The sequence below is a fragment of the Corvus hawaiiensis genome, chromosome 13, assembly GCF_020740725.1.
Source record: "Corvus hawaiiensis isolate bCorHaw1 chromosome 13, bCorHaw1.pri.cur, whole genome shotgun sequence".
Classification (NCBI taxonomy): Eukaryota; Metazoa; Chordata; class Aves; order Passeriformes; family Corvidae; genus Corvus; species Corvus hawaiiensis.
In genome coordinates this window covers 11,228,318-11,246,977 of record NC_063225.1, presented here as the reverse complement: position 1 = coordinate 11,246,977, position 18,660 = coordinate 11,228,318, and the positions used below count along the sequence as shown (strand labels likewise).

General features: G+C 44.0%; 2 protein-coding genes across 2 annotated transcripts in view; one reads left to right on the top strand and one right to left on the bottom strand.

Annotated features, from left to right (window-relative positions):
• The first annotated feature begins 228 nt into the window (after positions 1–228).
• On the top strand, positions 229–3,135 carry SNAPC5 (small nuclear RNA activating complex polypeptide 5). Its single transcript, XM_048317396.1, has 3 exons — positions 229–355; positions 1,053–1,142; positions 1,610–3,135. The coding sequence occupies exons 1-3, from the start codon at positions 266–268 to the stop codon at positions 1,709–1,711; spliced, it is 282 nt and encodes a 93-aa protein (XP_048173353.1). The 5' UTR covers positions 229–265; the 3' UTR covers positions 1,712–3,135.
• Positions 3,136–3,585: 450 nt separating this feature from the next.
• The window catches only part of MAP2K1 (mitogen-activated protein kinase kinase 1), a 33,325-nt gene continuing 18,250 nt past the window's right edge, over positions 3,586–18,660 (bottom strand). The window contains exons 4-11 of the mRNA XM_048317393.1: positions 16,533–16,610; positions 15,994–16,045; positions 10,553–10,677; positions 8,199–8,406; positions 7,666–7,730; positions 6,355–6,416; positions 5,396–5,441; positions 3,586–4,502 (exon numbers count right to left, since the gene is read on the bottom strand). Of these exons, the coding sequence (XP_048173350.1) occupies positions 4,389–4,502; positions 5,396–5,441; positions 6,355–6,416; positions 7,666–7,730; positions 8,199–8,406; positions 10,553–10,677; positions 15,994–16,045; positions 16,533–16,610 (750 nt within the window). The 3' untranslated portion in view covers positions 3,586–4,388. The remainder of the gene's footprint in view (positions 4,503–5,395; positions 5,442–6,354; positions 6,417–7,665; positions 7,731–8,198; positions 8,407–10,552; positions 10,678–15,993; positions 16,046–16,532; positions 16,611–18,660) is intronic.

Genomic DNA, 18,660 nt, shown 5'->3' with positions numbered 1-18,660 from the left:
GTGGGTGTCTGAGCCGGCGTTCGAACGGAAACTCTTCCGGGAGGAGGAGAGGAGGGAGGTGGCGGGAGGTGTGGCTGAGCCCGCGGCAGCCGGGAGTGCGCGGTTCCCCCTGCAGGCGCCGCGGGTGCCGTGCCCGGCTGTGGCCGCGCGGTGGCGGCCGCCCCGCGCTGCTGCGCCGTGGGTGTGACGTCACGCAGGGGGCAGGTGACGCGCGGGGCGGGGCGCGGCGGTTCCTCCCCGCCGGCGGGGGCGCTGCGGGCGGACGATGCTGAGCCGGCTGCAGGAGCTGCGCAGGGAGGAGGAGACGCTGCTGCGGGTCAAGGCGGCGCTGCACGATCAGCTCCGCCGGCTGCGGGTGCGCGGGGACATCCCGGGGACCGCCCGGGACCGGGGATGGGGATGGGGATGGGGTCGGGAGCGGCGCGAGCGCAGCGGCGCGGCCGGGCCTGCCCCTCAGCCCTGCCCGCGCTCCGCGGCCACGCTCCGCCACAGGACCGGCCCTCCGCCGCTTTGGCTCAGCGAAAGGGAGAGCAGGGAATTGCTGCGGGGTTTCACGTGGTCTGTGGAAGTGCGATCCATCTACGGTACTCTTGAGAGGTAGGGTACAGCTCTGAGAGGTAAATGTAGTTGTGATGCGTGTAGGATACGTTACAAGATAAATGTGAGTGTATGTAGCATATATTTTTAAGAGGTATCTGTAATTGTGAGTCTGTGTATACATTAAGAGGTAAATGTAATTGTGAGCATGTAGGATACACCTCTAAGAGGTAAATGTGAGTGTATGGTTTGTCTTAGCTGATGGATGGAGAAGGGATAGTTTGAGGTAGTGGAGCTAAAGACCACTTGGGTTTAGAGGTTCATGGGTATTAAAATAAAGGAGCTTAGAACAGAGTTTCAGAAGATTTAACAAAGCTTTTCCAAGACTGACGGGTAAAACCCCCAAAATTCTGAGTCAAAAATGTTGAGTGTCAGATAGCCCGGGCTGAGTGCCGGGGGTGGCAGGTCTGATGTTTTAATGGAGTGCGAGGAGTGACCAGTGCCGCTCCCTGCAGGTGGAGGAGCTGGCGCTGCAGTCCATGATCAGGTCCAGCGAGGAGAACGTCCCTGTCCCCCTGTCAGCCTTGGCCGAGGACACTCAGCAGGTAAGGGGGGCCCCATGCCTGGGTGTCAGTATGAGCAGAGCTGGGCTGTGCGTGGTTTTCCTGTACAGTTCCTAGTGTCACGTCATTTATGTTTCTCCTCACTGCAAAGCTCAGCTGTAAAATGTCTGATTTGTTGCTGGTTTCACCTTTTCCCAAAAGCAGCACCGTGTTTCCAGGGGGGTTGGGAAATACCTGTTTGGTGTAGCTTCAGTTCACCATTTATGAAATGTGTTGTCTAACACTTGTGATACTGGGGTAGCACTGGTGCTACAGCTTTTCGCTCAATACGTGGCCAGCCTGACCCAGGTGCAGTTTTCCCCTGGAGATCAGGGACTTCTTGCTGTGATGGGTTCTCAGTCAGCAGTTCTGAGATCTTTAATTAACAGTGACTGCACAGCTTTAACAGTGATTTGAGGAGCATTTGGTATCTGTGTTGGGTTTGGTAATCAGCTCTTTTCTCATGACAGACTCTTGGGCAGATGGACAATGAGGCTGCCATCAATCAAACCGAGTTACACCTCAGTCTTCAGGATGATAAAGAGGAAGAGGAGGAGGAATCTGATTCTTGAGAGAAAAAAAATCAGAGATGGTTTTTAATACAGACTCAGGAATTTCTTCTTCATTCATTTAAAACCCACCGATTTCCATTTTGTGCTGTGTGTGGATATGAACTATTTGATATATCAGAGTCGAGGGCAGTGACACTCAACACATGAATGTCACAGGCTGGGCACATCTTGACTCAGATGTTGAAAGGATGAAAATCTGCTGCACAAATATGTAGCATAATCCATTCCACATTTCAAACCTAATGTAGCTCTTACAATGTCTTTGTATGTGGAAGGAAGAAGTAATTGATCAACCAGACTAATTTAACACATGCACTAAAAGCAATAACTTGTCTGTTCTCACTTCCTGATGTGAGAAACAAATCCAGGTCCTGGAGGGTGGTGCTGAACCAGTGATTGCATTATAACCTCATTTGCCTAAACTGGGAATTGAAGATACAGGGTGAGAAAAGATGTGTCCAGGGCTGTCTCCAGCCTTCAGCTGCTGTGTTGTCAGTTACCTGGAAAGCTGGAGTTACTCCCAGAGTCCTCTCAGTGTCAGCCCAATTCTGAGCACAGCAGGGAGGTCTCTCTGTACCCCTGGTGCTCTTCAGTTCTGTCAGTCTGTCCCAGAGAAGGACTTTCTACTTCAGCTCTTTCAGAGTAGCAGCCAAGGAGCCTTTTATTTGTCCACAAATTGTAGAGCAAGAAATGATCCGTGGTGCTTGTAATAAGGAGCTAATACCCTTAAATTGGTGTTATTTTCCTTTTCTCTCATTGTAACCTCATAAATCAAGGCAAGGCCACCTGCTTTCATGTGATCTTCAAGGAGGAGCATGAGGAATTTAAGAACTTAGTTATAAATGGCAAGTGATGTGAAATTTCCACAACTTTTGCATTTGGAAAAGGGTCTGGTATCCTGGGGCTGGTCAGAAGACACCATCCAGCCTCCAGTGAGTTCCTGCCACTGTTTAATGAGTGTTAATTTGGCTCTTGTTTGGTTTGTACCAATGGAAACTAGTGGGGTGTAAATGTGGCTTCATCCTGTACTAGAGACTAATGGGGCTTTGAGGATCCTGGATGTCTTAATGAAGGAACTTAGAACAGGAAGGAAGATTCTGTTTAACAAAGCTTTTCCAAGCCTGACAGGTAAAACAACTCCAAAAGTCTGAGCCAAAATGTTACAGTCAAATAAGCCCTTGCAGTGATGTGTGTGAAGAGCTGGTTTGGGAGGAGCTCAGGAGCCATCCTGGCCTTTCTTGGCGTATTTCAACTCCAAAGGCTAATTCTGACTGTTGAAAAATGTTACTTGTGCCCAGCATGGTCCAGAGTAGTTTCATGGATAGAATTCCTGCTGCTTTTGTGAACAAGTCCCTTGCTTTTGGAACAGCCCAGTTCTAGTGCATGTTGCAATAAAGTTCTTTTCCTGCTGTCCTTACACAGAACTGTGTTTGCAGTGTCCAAATTATTGCTGTCTGGGGGGACAACCCAAAGTGGGAGTTAAACCTCCAAAACCTTGCTGTGTATTTCTTTTAGCAAACAGTAAAAGGTTCTGGTGTGGTTCTGTTTACTGGGTGGAGGTAAAGCTCAGGGAAGAGTTCAATTTCCATCCTCCCAGCTGTCACTCCAGGTCTCATTGGAGCCATGACAAGCTGGAGGAAGCCTTGGACGTGTCAATGAGACATTTCCTGCCGCTGCTGGGCCCAGGGCTGTGCCAGCCCTTTGATACCCGAGCCTGTTGGCCATGTGGAAGTTCATGTCCCACTGATGGGGATTCCTTCTGGAGAAGAATTTCAGGCATTTCCTCATCCAAAGTATCCTTTCAAGGAGCTGGAATTTGTAGCGCAGTGACCAGATTAAAGCCTTGGTTACATTTTAAAAAAAGCTTCAAGAAGTTACTTGATAATATATTTATTAAGAGAACCCATTGCTAAACATCTGAGAGAATAAAACAATAAAGGATTTTCATACACTTTTAGACACTAAACACAGTTGTCATGAATCTTTAGGTTAAAAGAAAGCAAAGTGCTTGGATCATTGTCTTGATTCCATAGGACACTTCCAAGAACTAACTTTTAAAAATCAATTAGAAAGACATACATCACTAAATCCAAGGATGATGATATGTTTGAAAAATAAATATAGAAATATGAACAAGTCTACAATTAGAATATTGCTCTGTGCATTCCAAGAAATGCAGAGCTCTTGCCTTCTTCACCTGCAAAGAGAGAGATCTCTAGACAACTGCAAAATTGGAGCCAGGAGGCCTAACTTTCGGGTACAGCTGGGCAGCAGCAAAGCATGCTCACAGACAGGCTCGGAGCATCCCGATCCCGAGCCTGGGGAGCTCAGGGAAAGCATGATTGAAGTACCAACGATTTACAGAGAGTCTTGATAAAGTTCAAACAAGCCAGGGGCCAACCTCCCCCAGTGATATTTTCATTAAGAAAGAATATCCATAATCACCTAAAATCAGCAAGCACTGGAACTTACACAGCTTACATTTGGTCAGTGAACAACAGAACCCGGTACGATACCAATTAGTTTAGGACAAGATTTAAAACCGTTTGGCACATGCTATCAAGACATTCTTCCTTAAGAGGTGAAATACATGTTTGAACAGGTACAAAAGCTGAGGAAAGAGGACCAGAAGAGCATCGTTGTCACCAGAGGTACAGTCCAGGAGCTGCTCCCAGGCTCAGACGCCGGCAGCGTGTGTGGGGGTGCTGGGCTGGTTAAGGCCGATGGTGGAGCAGAGCCACCCCGCAAAATCCACCTCCTCCGCCTCGGATCTCTTAATGAAAGCATGGATCTGGGCACAGGAGAAACGGGGTCAGTGTGCCAGCACTCAGTCCGCTCAGGAACAGCCCTCAGGAACACCCAACACAATAAATCCACTTAGAGCAATCAAGCTGTAAAACTTTATAAACCACGTGGAGAGTTTGCCACAGAATTGCAGAAGCAACCAGCACGTGCCAAAGTATCCCAGAGGAATCCTGCCACAGTGCCTGCTGCAGAGCACTTACACCACATGAATGATAAGGATGTGACTCAGCCACTCAAGATGATACTCTGGAAAATGTCTGCCCGGGCACTGAAAGGCTTTTTGTAATAGAAAGAGTCTCTTTGCATTTTGCACCATTATTGTACAGCAGGATCAGGGCAGGGAAAATCTGATTTTCTGCAGTACAACTGAAGTCCTGGCATTGCACTTAAAACTAAAAAGATTCATTGAGACTGATACAGTTATTTCATACAGGGAAAAATGCAGGATTTCTGTTGAGTTCTACAGATTTTGCAAGACAAAGCTGGTAAAAACCAGAAATTTTGTGTTTCACAACAGATGATAAAAAATATTTAATTAGTCCATATGGTATGCGGAGCTTTGTTCTTTTGTCCTCCTAAAAGTATTAATCAGTACTTTATTATTAACTAATAAACTCAAGAGAGAATTCTTTTGTTAATTAAGTCACCCATTGTGATTATCAAATGGCAGACTGACAACCCACCAGTTTTAGTCTCCTTGACAGTCCCTTTTGTAGGAAGGTGTGAAATCTGCAGCCCCTTGACCTCTAGCTCAGGAAAGCTGTTCCTCCTCAAGCTGAGCTACCCCTGAGGCCACGTGCTCTGATCTGCTCTGGACCAGCTGAGGAAGCCAATCTGCCTGGAAAGTGCTCTTAGATCAAATTAAAAACCTTCACTTACCATCAGCTGCTTCAAGTCGGCTCTCTCAGCAGGATTTTTAATTAAACTAGGAAAACACAAAGCATTACACAAGTTGCACTCTATTATGTTTTAAAATAAGGCTCAAGTTGTGTCATGTTGGTTGTACTGCTCTGGTCTGGTGACAGCACTTGATAAAAGCATCAGGTGCCTCTCAAACAGAGATGGGAGCCTGCAATTCCCTTGTGTGGGTTCCACAGCTCTAGGTCAGAAATCCTGAGTTGTCTGTGACTGATGAGTGTCTAAACCAAGCTAGAGAGAGAAATCCCGTTTCAACTAAAACAACATGAGCCACTTTATCCCTCATGTTTCTTTCCCCCAAGTCTCTTCAAGCTCAGTATCACGCAGAGCTATTGCATTACTGTCCTTCCTTCTGGAAGCTGTAAATAAACATATTTACTAAATAAATGAACTTTTGAAACTGCAGTGAGCTGCCTCCCTTAGCACTGCTTTGGTGCTGGCATCACTGAGGTGCAACTGGAAAAGCAGAGATGGGGGAATGGCTGCTGGGCTTAAGGTGTTGGTTCCTGGGGAAGAAAGAAACACCTGGAGCCTGCAAGATTCTGCACCCCACAGCACAGCCACTGCAAGATGATGTGCCTGAGCCTTGGAGAAGCTGTCTGCGGGTCACTCCCTGAGGCTGGGAAAGGACTACTCTGAGCTGCACACAGCAGCAGAAATTCTACAAGAATTTCGAAATTCTAAAGAAGGGAACATCTCTGAGCCTTGGGGTTCCTCTGGATGCACGAGTTGCCTGTAAGATGAACTTCAGGCACATTAACACCCAAAGAGGATTATGCTGATTGCAGTGCCCTTGCATTTGCCCTGGCCTGGAGCAGGGACTCTGATTGCCAAGTGCCTGATAGACAAAGACAGCAGGGCTGACCCCAGTGTGTCCGTCTGCCACTCAGCCACAGAGAAAATACAGAGACAATACTCACCATTTGTTAACAAAATCTTGAAATTCAGAACCAAAGACACCATTGGGCAGTTTTGGAGGTGGCTATAAATAAATCAATAAATTTTAAAAATCAGCAATCATTCAGCATAACTAACACATGATGATGCACAACCTACCCAGGGATCTACCAGTTACATGTCCCACATCTGAGCAAAGCTGTAAAACCCTGGCTGATTTGGATTATTACTCCCAGCTGCAGGATTTCAGGTGTTTCAGTAATGAATCAGAATTTCCCTGGTATGGGGTGGGTTTTGGTCAGTTGGTTATTTTCTCCCCACACACCTGAATGGGGTGAGCACAGCCTCAGCTCTCATTAAAGAAGGCTCAGAGCACTAATGAGCACCCTGTCATTCTCTGCACTGCTAAGGGAAGATGCCCTGCCCATCATTACTTCCATAATCCTTTTGATCTAAATTTTCTGTCCCTGGGAATGAGTTTGTTCAGGCTCTGAATTAAAAAAGAATTCTGACAAATAAAGAAGGGGGACTACATTAACCTGCACGTTATTGCCTTGTCCTCCAGGACATTGCCACAGGATCAGGGTTAAGTTTTCATCCTTGCACGGAATTACTTTTATGTACAGAGCAGAGACAAGGCCTGCACTCACTCTCTGGTGCACAGCCTGTGTTGGAGGCAGCAGATCCTGCTGAAGACGTTTGTGCTAAATCAGAGGTGGCACAAGATAATCTTGCCAAACTCTCAACTACTGCAGCTTTTCAGCCCAAACTGACCCCCTCAGGGATGCTGCAAGAGCAGGACCACAGCAGCTGAAGTAATTCAGTGCTAACTCTATTCCCAGAGTTAGTGCTGGCAGATTGGGGTGTTATATAATATGCAAAATAGCTTTGTAATCTGAGAGCATTGTGCAAGCAGATGAGTTACAGAAGCAATTTATCAATTTATCAGGGGCACACGCAATGCAGGGACCCAGACATCAACTGTGCCTTTTAAATGGGCGAGTTGGACAGTTTTCAATAATTCATCCAGCTGGAACAATTGTTATCCAGCTGCTACAAATGACAGCTAACATGAGCGTGCTTTGTTTTTTTAGAAGAACAGAAGCCGTGGAGTCACACAAGTTTCAGTGGTACGTGTGAAAATACTGGAAACAATCCATTCTAAAATATCAATCTCTAACTAGCCTTGGAGCTTAGCTATTTGAAAGATAGGAGAATTGTGAATTAGGTTGGCTAAACCAAACTAAATAGCACTAATCCCACAGTCCCCCAAATTCCAGGATGCTTTAAAAATTTACAGTTGTAAAGTGCAGGTTTTTAAGTTTATAAATTACCTCATTGACAATGTAATCCAGAAGTTCAAAGATTGCCATTGGCGGTCTGCTGTCTGATCCATAGGCTGGGAAGAAATGGGAGAAGTGGAATCACAGTGTTACTCTCCCTCCATAGCAAGAGTGCTTCAGGAAGCCCAAGTTGACACTGTTGGCACCTGACACCCAGCAGATTTACAGGAAAAGGTGCAACAGCAACAGGGTAATGCTTTCATGCAAGGAGTCATTTCTGGGTCTGATCCAAAGCACTCACTTCACTGGGAATCATCCTGCTGCATTTGGATCAGCATCTTGGAGAGACCAAGAGCAACAGACTGGGATCCCAGTAACGGGGCTGTTCACAAGAACCACCAACAAAAGGGTCTTGGTGCTCTGTTCTCACATGGCTCCTCACAGTGAAGCTGAGCCAGGTGCCCAATGCAACCCTGATTTTTAGAAGTTTAAAGCCCCACTCTGCAGACCAAGATCAGATAAGAAAGACCTTGAAGCTGACAGAGAAGTGTATTGGAAATGAATTTAACAGTGCTGTAACTCACAGCTCATCGGTCGGCCAGGCGCCCTTTGCCTGGGAGAGGTCTCTGTGACTGGAGAATCCCCCTCCACGGGGCAGCCAAACATCAATTCCAGCTCCTTGGAGTCAGGAGGGGGAATGGGGTACCTGCCAATGGCCATTTCCACCAGGGACAGCCCCATGCTCCAGATATCCGACTGCACTGAGTAGTGAGTGCCCTGCAGCCTCTCTGGCTGCAAAACAAAGGGGAGGGGAGGAGACACAGGTTTGTAACAAAAAAGTTTTTTTAAAAATTACATTCAGCAATACCCTGGATAAAGTAAAGGATGAAGCCCCAACTTCTTAGTACAGCATGCTCAAATGAGTGACGTATTGGTGTTTTCCTGGAAATCTGTCCTCGGAACTTCCTGAAATTCCCCAAACATTCCGTCACTGCAAACAATGTGAGACTTCTCAGAAATGGTATTCTGATGTACTGTTTTATTTCTTTAGCACAAATCTAATGGAAGTATTACACAAGGCTCTGCAGGCAAGATCAGACTCAACCAAAAATATATTTTGTACTGTCTTTAGGAGATTTACACACTGTAAAGATATTTAAGTATGGGATTTTTTTTGGTCAGTTGAATGATGATCAGAAGTGAATCTGGCTATTCCAGTCCCACTGCTTCACAGACCCTCAGTTTTGAGCAGTGTGATCCTCCACCTGCTTCTGCCAAAGCCAAAAGATGAGTGCTGCACTAACTCCTTTTGCTTAATTTTTGCACCTGCTTTGTCAGTCTATGTTCAGTGCTGAATATGGTTCCTGAAATTATTAATACATTGATGTACTTCACTCGTAGATCCATTTTTACTAAGAATTCTCAAAGAAAATGTTCACTTTTCTGTACTTTTTAAAATCAAGCTCATATTTTACCAAAATGGTGCAGATTCTTCTCTGATTACATGCACATATTGGAAAAATACATATGTAATTTGAAACTTCCTCTCAGAGAATATGAGAATGCAGTAAAGCCTCTTCCTTCTGCCATAAGGGGGTGATAGTTTTGTTAAATTAGTTTTGTAGGAGTTACTGAGATTATATTTGAGTTTTCTCCAGTGTCCCACCCCAGTCAGTTCCAAAGCCATCTGGACAAACTACCCAACTGCTGGACAACAATGGAGATGCCCAAAACCCAAGATTTTCATAAAACATAAGTGTAAAGGAAGGTGGGTGGATATAATTAAAACCTAGAAACTGTTTCAAGTTAAACACTGTGTTTTTACACACCTCCATGCAGTAGAAAGAGATGTTTGGTAGGTAATAATTCTGTATGTTTAGAAGTGTGCAAAGGGAGCTACTGCAAGAGAAGATCCTTCAAACACTACTAAAACAAAATCCCCCTCATGGCTTGGTCTGTGATGCCAGAGAGCAAAGCCAAACCTCAGTTTGTACAAACAGTAAATTGAAGAAAACTGAAGGCAGACAGCACTTGGCTCTCATCCCTTCTGAAAGAGACAGGGAAAGGCAGGAGTGTGGATGAGCTGGAGCTGTGGATTTGGTTTTGCTCATTAGCAACAGCCCCCAGATGTGAGAACTTAAACCCCAGCTCGATTTCAAGCGTGTCCCCAAGATGAAATGACACAAAGACAATGCAGGTCTCATGCTGAACAGAGGCAGCATTAAAGCTTTTTTCCCCTTTAAGTCTAAGCCCACACAGTTTTAATCCTACAGCCAGAGCTGGGAACAACTGCACCAGTTAATTGTGTGCTGAACAAGGTGTGTGAGAATAAAAGAGCTGTTATTTCCGTTAGCTGGGGCTTGCACATCACACAGAGAGCTCATCTGGAGAGAAGTTCCAAGGTGTTCCTAATCCACAGGAACACAGAACACCCTGGAAACAGTCCCAGATGAACTCCTTGCCCACACCTGCCACTCCCAGGATTTCTCCTGTTGCGGCAGCCATGCTGGGATCTGGGAGCAGACACACCAGGAGCTGGTGAGGCAGCACTTTGCCTACAGAGTGACCCCAGTGAATGCTGGAGTGGGAAGAGAACCACACTTCCTAAGGAAAACAAACCATAAACACTGGGCTTTTCTGGGAGACACACGTGTACAACCCCCAAATGCAAAACCTGACTGGATTCTGCAGTGTAGACACAGTCCCATCTCTTCTGGAATGTTATAAATATTCCAAGTGCTTGGCTTTTCCTGCAACACTTCTTCCCCCCCACACATAATCTGATATGACACTGGAATATTCCTGGAATGCAGGAAGAGCTGAACCATGAACAGCAGCAGGAACAGCAACAGGTGGTTCTTGTTTGATCACCAGAACTGGGACAACTCAACCCTAACAAACTCAGAGCTGTAAAATCTGTACTTAAATCTGTACTTACAGACATGTAGGAGCGTGTGCCAACAAAGGAGTTTGCCATAGAATCTATCAGCTGTCCACTGACACCAAAGTCACAAAGCTTGATTTCACCTCTAGAGTTTACCAAAATGTTGGATGGTTTAACATCTGGAAGAAAAATGAATGGATGATTTAAGACATAAAACAGGAAATCCGACAATGCAAGGTGGTAATTCTCATGTGCCTCCCTTTGCTTCCATTCTCTGGGAATAATCACAGATTTGGGTCCCTCCCAGGCCCATTTCACAAACTCTCTATTTAACTACAGATAAATAAAAAGAAATATTTGAAATTACACATGCATAAAAGGTTGTCAGCTTTTTGATTTCGCCCTATTTCCTGGCTTTTAAATATGAGATTTGAGCATCCACATCCTCCTCGCAGATAAATGATCTCCTTTGAGATAAGTAAGTGTACAACAGCATAACTCCTCTTGAATGATGATCCTTTGCCTAGAAATGATCAATAAAGAGGCCCTACATATTTATTTTACAAAGGTCAATGAATTACAGCAACCACACTCATTCCTCCATATCTACATAGGCATAAATCATCCTTTGCCCAAACACTTCCTGGAGTGGGTTCTTGTTTTCTGGGTTTGGTTGGGGTTTTTTCGGGTGGTGGTCTTGGGTTTGTTTGTTGGTTTAGATTTGGGTTGTTGGTTTTTTTTAAAAGCTCTTAAAAAATAATTTCCCTATTATTGAAAATAGGTATTTAAAATACTTTGAGGTTGTTTTTCCTTTGAGAGAACCCCCTCATGATTTTGAATTCATCACTTTTCCTAAATGGAAATTTAATAAGGGTCACTGGTAGCTTAGCAACTAATAACAGCTCTTTGTGAATGCAAAGGTACAGGGAACAAGTGTTTAGTGTTTCTTTTATAGCTGTAAGGAGGTTTTTCAGTGTATCTCACTGCTTAGCTGGTCATTACCAACCCATTATCAAAATAAGCAACCAACAGCCCACATTGGCAGAGTAATGCTGCAGAAAAAAGGGACCTGGAAATTTGTTTTGAAGAAAGAGAATCATTAATTTCACTTCAGAGCAGACCCAGAAGTCCATAGGCTGTCACATATTTTCATTTGCTTTTCACTTTTAAGCACAGATATATTCCAAGAGCTGCCCTTTGATTGGGATGCCCAGGGGATGTCCCTGGGAAGAGGACACTGATGTGACTTCTCCCCACTGGAGAAAGATCTCCATGCAGGATGTTTATGCCTCACTGAACAAGGTCCATGGGGAGGGCAAAATAAAACAAAACTGTATTTCAGCTGTTCCTCCTCCAGCTCCCTTTTGAGGAATAACACAAAGTTTGGATAATTATCTACTTTTGGAAATTGTGGCTCCATTTTCTTGTCCCTGAAATCCCCTTCCAGGAAACTGAAACTGTTCAGGCACACCGGGAGCAGTGTCCTGGCTGATCTGTGTACAAAAAATCCAGGCAGGTATTTTGCATGTGCTGCTTTCAATTCCCCACTCCTAGGAGAGGATCAGGGCTGCTGGGCACACAGCTGGACATTCTGCAAGCTCTGTCTCCTTCTTGCTGAGAGACCTCACTACAGGGACACTCCACTGTGGAAAGGAAGAATCCAGTCTGGGAGCTTGACCTACCGCTTTAAAATGCCAGCAGGAGCTAAAAAACAACCAAACTCAAACCCAAAGCAGCCGGAGCAGGGAAGCAGGGAGCAGAGATTAGAGATTCCCACCTGCACAGGAATCTGCACCCAAAGCTCTGTGCAAAAGCAAGGTGGAAAAAACAGTGTTTGCAAAATACACTGGAAGCACAGCAGAGCCTGAACAAATCACAGATACCCAGATTTGTGCTGCTCATCAATGCACAGCTAAAAATTCAACTCAGAACAAAGATGTAAATCCTCACTTTAGTGTCTAGAGTTCATTCATACTTCATAATTAAATGGCAAAGAAAAAATCGTTACCATTCCACTGTCAGTGCCCCAAACAAAGTTTTCTTTATGAGCATCTTAAAGTTTTAGAATCCCCCTGGTCTTTCGAAGGCTTCACTTTTCCCTTCAGTGTTTTTGCAGGTGGCAATGCCACATTGCACCTCTCAGACCAGCACAGCAACCACGCCTCCTCACTGGATTTCTGCACAAAGCTTCTCTTCCCTGGAGTATTTTCATTTTCCACACAAGGCACCCCCATGTGATCATAGTGATGTTTGGAAGGCTGCTGCCTTTCCACCCCTCTAAATGTAGCACCTATTCTATTTTCACTCCAGAGCCTCTGAACACTTCAGCAGTTTCTCTGGAAACCAGAGATTTGTATTGCCAGAGGAACAGGAATGCCAAGGCATCCTGCAAAATGTATGCTGGAACTTGCAAGGAACAGACAAAAGGAACACAAAGTGTGTTATGGAAGTGTTTCTGTTTTAAAGAAAGTGGAAGGTATTTTATACACCACCCCAGACAAGCCAGGAAGAGAATTATAGAGAAGTCCTTTGCCAGGGGGATGGATATATGACACTGCAAAGGGAGCTGGCAATACAGAGAAGTTTCCAGAACACTTGATAATCTCTGTCAGAGGTTCCCTCCTCTGCTCTGCCCCACAAGTTCATTCTGAAAGGTGGCCCTGGATGTTGCCATAACACCTTCAGACCAGAATTCACTCTGCACCAGTTACTGAGCAGTCAGATGTGAGGACATACACCAGAGACGTGTCTTGCAGCACATTATTGAGATCTTCCAATCAATTCCCATTTCCCAAAGCAGGATCTCATGAGAATCCTCTGGAACTGCCACCCTGGAACAGACCATTGACACTTCCCTGCTGGGTGGCACCTCCTGCCCTGGGGCTGCTGCCTCCAGCTGGGGTTCAAAACCTTACAAAGCAGCTTCTATGCAAAGAGAGACTTTCCAGAGAGGATTAAGCTTCACACCGGACCAGAGATGTCTTTATTTAACAGAAGATATTATTAGAATGTCTAGCACAGTGATGCTCCTTGGCCCTTCCTTTCCTGTGCCTTGTATCCCACCAGTTTATCTTCCACAGGTTTCGTGATTTCATTCCTGTCTGTTCAGAGAGGACCAGAACCCAGCTCCAGAAGAGCAGTAAAAGGACTGTATTTTCCTCTATAAAAGGACTGTATTTTCCATTCCTGCTCTAGTAAGCCCCAATAACTTCTTTCTTGAGCTGTCTGGAATGACAAATGAACACTTTTCCCCAGAATTAGTCCAGGACACACCTGTGCACGAAAACAGTTTAAGCTCAATATTCCAAACTTGCTGATGCTGCCACACAGGTAATAAAACACAGCAGTGGAATAAATTCCTTCCTGCAAATGAGTTCTCACAAGCCTTGCTGTCTTTAGATTTAAGAACAGATTTTTTGGCCCTTTGTTGCTATGTTCTCATGTTTAACAGTGATGTCTCTTAATTTTTAAGTCACCCACTCTCCCCACAACACAACTCCTATAAATCCTACTGAAAACAAGCCCACCAAGTGCACACATTTTCCCCAGGGACGGATGAGTGAGAACAAACAGCCCATGTGAGATGTTGTTCACACCTTGTCAGTGCAGTGCTATAGCAAACTACAGGGGCTAGAGAAAGCAAAGCACAGAAATCTCCAATTATCAGAGCTGTGTATAAAATAATGCTGACACAGTTACAGGAAGAGAAAAGTGCTTTTACCAGCACTGTTTATTTCAGCTGGGATTCAAGGAAGAGGCAGTTTGGAAAAACTGCCAGAAGCAGCTTCACCTGCACTCCAACCTTCATAAGGGGTGTCCAAATAATGCACGAAGTCTGTGGCACAGACAGACCCGTGGACAGCATCGAGGACAGGAGCTGCAAGTTTGGCTCATGATGGCCAGAGATGGGAAAACCAGTCCCTGTTCTGACTGGTTTTCCTTTTAGCTGCCAGCACTGGCCATGATCAACTCCCAAAACATCACTTTGGCTCCCTCTTTATCAGACATCACAGATGTGATGTGATCACAGAACAGCTCCTGCAAGAAGTGCACAAGGTCATGAATTCTTGCTGCTGTCAGAGCACACAGGATGGAAACTGAGCTGAAAAATAAAAACCACAATGTGGACATGCAATTTTACACTGCAGGGCAATCCAGTAAAACTGGAAGCAATGGGGAGAAGGAACTTTTCTTGGTCCATGAACCTGAAGTGCAGTCTCTGATGTAGCAAATACTGTGAGGTTAACTGCACTTAAATGAGATCAGGAAGGCTTCATTTTGGATTTATCAGATTTACAGACTGTAAAACTGAAAATAAATAAATGAAAACTGCTGTCTCAGCTGAGCAAGAACAACCTAAAAAAAAACCACCAAGCAACCAACGTAGTAACAACCCACTGCTGTGGCTGACTTGAGAACAAGAAGATGCAGCAGTTACTCTTCCAGGATGCCCTAAAATAAGGTGATCTCTTTCCCTGGAGTCCTTATGCTCTGAACAGAGACAAATGACTTTGCAACTATCACCAGAAATGTTTTAGAGTCTCTCTCCAACCCCCTTGCTCCACAAGAGAGCTATATTTGTTTAAAAAAACCACAAGCCAGAAATGTGTGATAAACACAAGTTCATGTTGTAGGTGATCCTACAACAGCTTGTGCAAGCTGGGATTGCTAATTCCTCTTTTTGGTCTGGGCAACAAATGTAAACTCAAGACACATATTAATGTCTGAAGATTCTCCTACGGTCCAAAGCTCCCCCAGCAGCTGCTGTGGGCTGCACACAGGGCACCACCACTGCTCCAACAGCCACACAGGAACATGGACTGCTCCAGCTCCACCTTCACATCCACAGCAGCAATAATGGATTTATTACTGTACCAAGGGTTCTTTTTCTTTAACGGAACATGCAACAGATTAATGGAAGAGCTGGATTTTAAAAAGGGCAACTAAAAGCAGAAAATAATCCAATACATTTATTCTAAAATAACTAAAGACCCAGGAGAAGCAACACTCCCATTTTACACAGCTTCACCGTGGTTTTTTAATTGTTTAAAGTATAAAAACGATGCAGTTCTGCATGACAAATGTCAGTAAACAGCATGTGAATGTAAGACAGATGGGAAAAATAGTGACTTTCTTGAAAAAGTTTTAATGGCCATGACTGTTGAACAGTCAAATGAAATCTACATCAGAGATTTCAACTGCAATCAGTCTCAAACACAGACAAGTTCTGTGTGCACATATAATGCAAGAACAGCAGGTTCAAGCATGGATTATAAACCCAGATAAGCTGCAGGAAGACAGAAGTTGAAGACACCTGATAGTCATGGTAAGAGATTTAGATTTAAAACAGAAAGTTTGCCTTACACTGCCCAAGAAAAACCCTTTGAACCAAAGGCATATGGAACCATGATGAACCAATCATAGAGAAAAAGAGGTATTTTAATGTGAATAAAAATTATATTCAAGAAAAGTTACAACACAAACTTTTATCTCACCTCTGTGCATTATTTTATGCTTTTCTCTCAGATATGTGAGTCCTTTTATTACCTAGAGACAAATGAAAAAGAAATTCATTTAGGAAGCAGAAGAGAGAGTTGGATGTTTTGTCTGTACAAGAATTCCATCTGAAAGCAGCTTAACAGAAATCCCAAAATGTAATCACTGCCAATCAACACTGAGTTTTAATTTATACCTCCGCCTCAGAAAAACAAAGTCATCCAAGCCCTTCCTGGAAGTTCTGCATACAGAGCTTTTTGCAGAATGGAGATGAAAAGGTAATATTGAAAAATAAGGAAGTGTTAATTCAGCTCTTATCCAGAAGCATCAACTGATCCAAAAGCAGCAACTCCAAGCACACACACCAGAATGTGTTACTCATTCCAGTGCCCACAGTTACCACGTACAAAGATGCTTTAGAAGAGAAAGCAACAGACTGCAAAATCTGGGAATATTCCCTTCTCCCTCATCCCTCAGTCCTGGATGTGGCACTGCCCAACCAAGCCCCAGAGGTGCCCATTCCCATGGACCCACTCACCGCAATGCTAACTTTGCCCAGGATCTGCTCTGGAATTCTCCCAGCCTTTTTCAGCACTTGATCCAAAGAGCCGCCATCCTAATAAGAAATATTTGAATAGTTGAACTTGAATCAAATTGCTCTAAAATATTTCAAACAGGGCTGTAAACTGAAGCCTAAATTTGTTTTTAAAAAAAACCCACAAAAAACAAAGTTGCTTTTCATGTCTGCTTTAACACTGTTGTAGTGCAAATCTGAAACAAATAAATCGCTCCTCAGGAGGAATCAGTCAGGTTTATGTTTATTTTAAACAAACATTTGGCCACTAACAACATCTACTCAAATAAACATTGCACACAATGCTCTTCCAGAGCAGCATTTCCATGGTTTGGATCTCCTTAAGGAAGCACAGTCCACAAACAGTGACAAGCAAGAAGGAAGGATTTCACAGGTTTCTGTAATTTTCAGTCCAATGCAATTTTTCTTGTCACAGCCATCCATGATAATCCTCCTCTTCCAAGGACAGAAAGAAACGACTTTACTGATCCTGATTATGGGGCTGAAAACTCATCATACTGGAAAAGACAGAGCTTTCTGCTTGAAAATCCCAGAATGATGGGGTTGGAAGGGACCTTTAAGTCAGCTCCTTCCACCCCCTGCCATGGGCAGGGACACCTTCCACTAGCTCAGGGTGCTCCAAGCCCCGTCCAACCTGGTCTTGGACACTTCCAGGGATCCAGGGGCAGCCACAGCTTCTCTGAGCACCTGTGCCAGTGGCACCCCATGATCACAAGAGAACCCAGATCCCTGTTCCACTCCTCTCCCGGAGCAGATCCTACACACAGGAGAAGGTGCCTCTGTCAGTTCTGCAGGTCCAGGGTGACTCTTCCAAGGATGGAAGGTTGGTTTGGCACAGAAAGAACCAAAATAGGGAGAAATGTTTTTAAGGTTCCCTGGTAAGCCATGACCTTGTTTATTAGATTAAATAAACTGCCTGCATGCACACACACCCCCAGCAAAGGCAAATATATCCCACTGTTGCTAAGAGCTTTTCAAAAGGAAAACTGGGAAAAATGCTGTTTATTTTTAGCAACTGATTCAACAATAGACTTGTGCATAAGGTCTAGATTCTCTGGAGCAGAGAATATACAACCAAAGAAGAAACTGAAAAGTTATTTTTCAAATTTAAAACCATACCCGATTGTCTGGATCAGCACTGGATCACTCACAGTTATTAATATTTTTTTGACATAAAAATCCAACTGGAGTAATTAATTGCCTTCTGCCTTAACCTCCACTTTGGAAGTTTTCATCAACATTTACACATGGTGAAAGTAAAAAAACTGGAACACAAAGGTTTATTATTTGAGGACTAAAATCTGTAACTCTTATGAGAAGGGAAGTATATAAATACTTATTTGATCATGTATTTTTGTAAAAAACACACCCACATACTCCAAACTTGATTAAAAATACACCAGCAGAAAAAAAATATCTCCAGAAATCGCCTGTAAAACCAGTCTGAATTTCTAGACAGCTGTCTCTGCTGAGACACTGGTAAATTAACCATAATTTTGTACAGAAAAAAACACTTTTTTTCCCTTCCCTGAGGACCAGCCTTGATCCTAGACAAGGCTGAACACAATTCAGCTGCCTCGTGTTGGCTGCAGCCTTCAGTGTCTTGCAGGAGCTGCCTCCAGTCCTTTTGCCTGTTAAATACCTGCTGCTAAGCAAAGTTAGGCATTGATCTTGAATTTAGGTACCTAAAAATATCAAACACTCAAGTTCCATTCCTGTTCCACCTCCAACTTTTTGTTCATAATCCTACTTAGGTTTTGTAACCCACTGCTAAAAATAAGATTTCTGAGTGGTAACAACTGAAGAAAAAAGACCGCAATGGAGACTTTCATCTAATCTTTTATCCAAAAGGAGATCAAAAACTACCAATGATCCACATTAAGCTTAATGATAAATTAAGACTATAATTTAAATAATCCACCTCTCTTCTGATTTCATAACTTATTGATCAGTTGTTCTATATGTGAAACACTGTATCCAGTCTGGCTTGGACCAGATTCAGCACTGAGCCACCAGATTTCATCCTGCCTTCTCTTAAATTGAAAACATTTGCTGTCAGACATAATATTCC

Excerpts from the sequence above, each read along its gene's own strand:
- SNAPC5 (XM_048317396.1), top strand. The coding sequence starts at position 266 with ATGCTGAGCCGGCTGCAGGAGCTGCGCAGGGAGGAGGAGACGCTGCTG. Across the intron at positions 356-1,052 it reads ATCAGCTCCGCCGGCTGCGG|GTGGAGGAGCTGGCGCTGCA; the intron begins GTGCGCGGGGAC and ends CGCTCCCTGCAG. Across the intron at positions 1,143-1,609 it reads TGGCCGAGGACACTCAGCAG|ACTCTTGGGCAGATGGACAA; the intron begins GTAAGGGGGGCC and ends TTCTCATGACAG.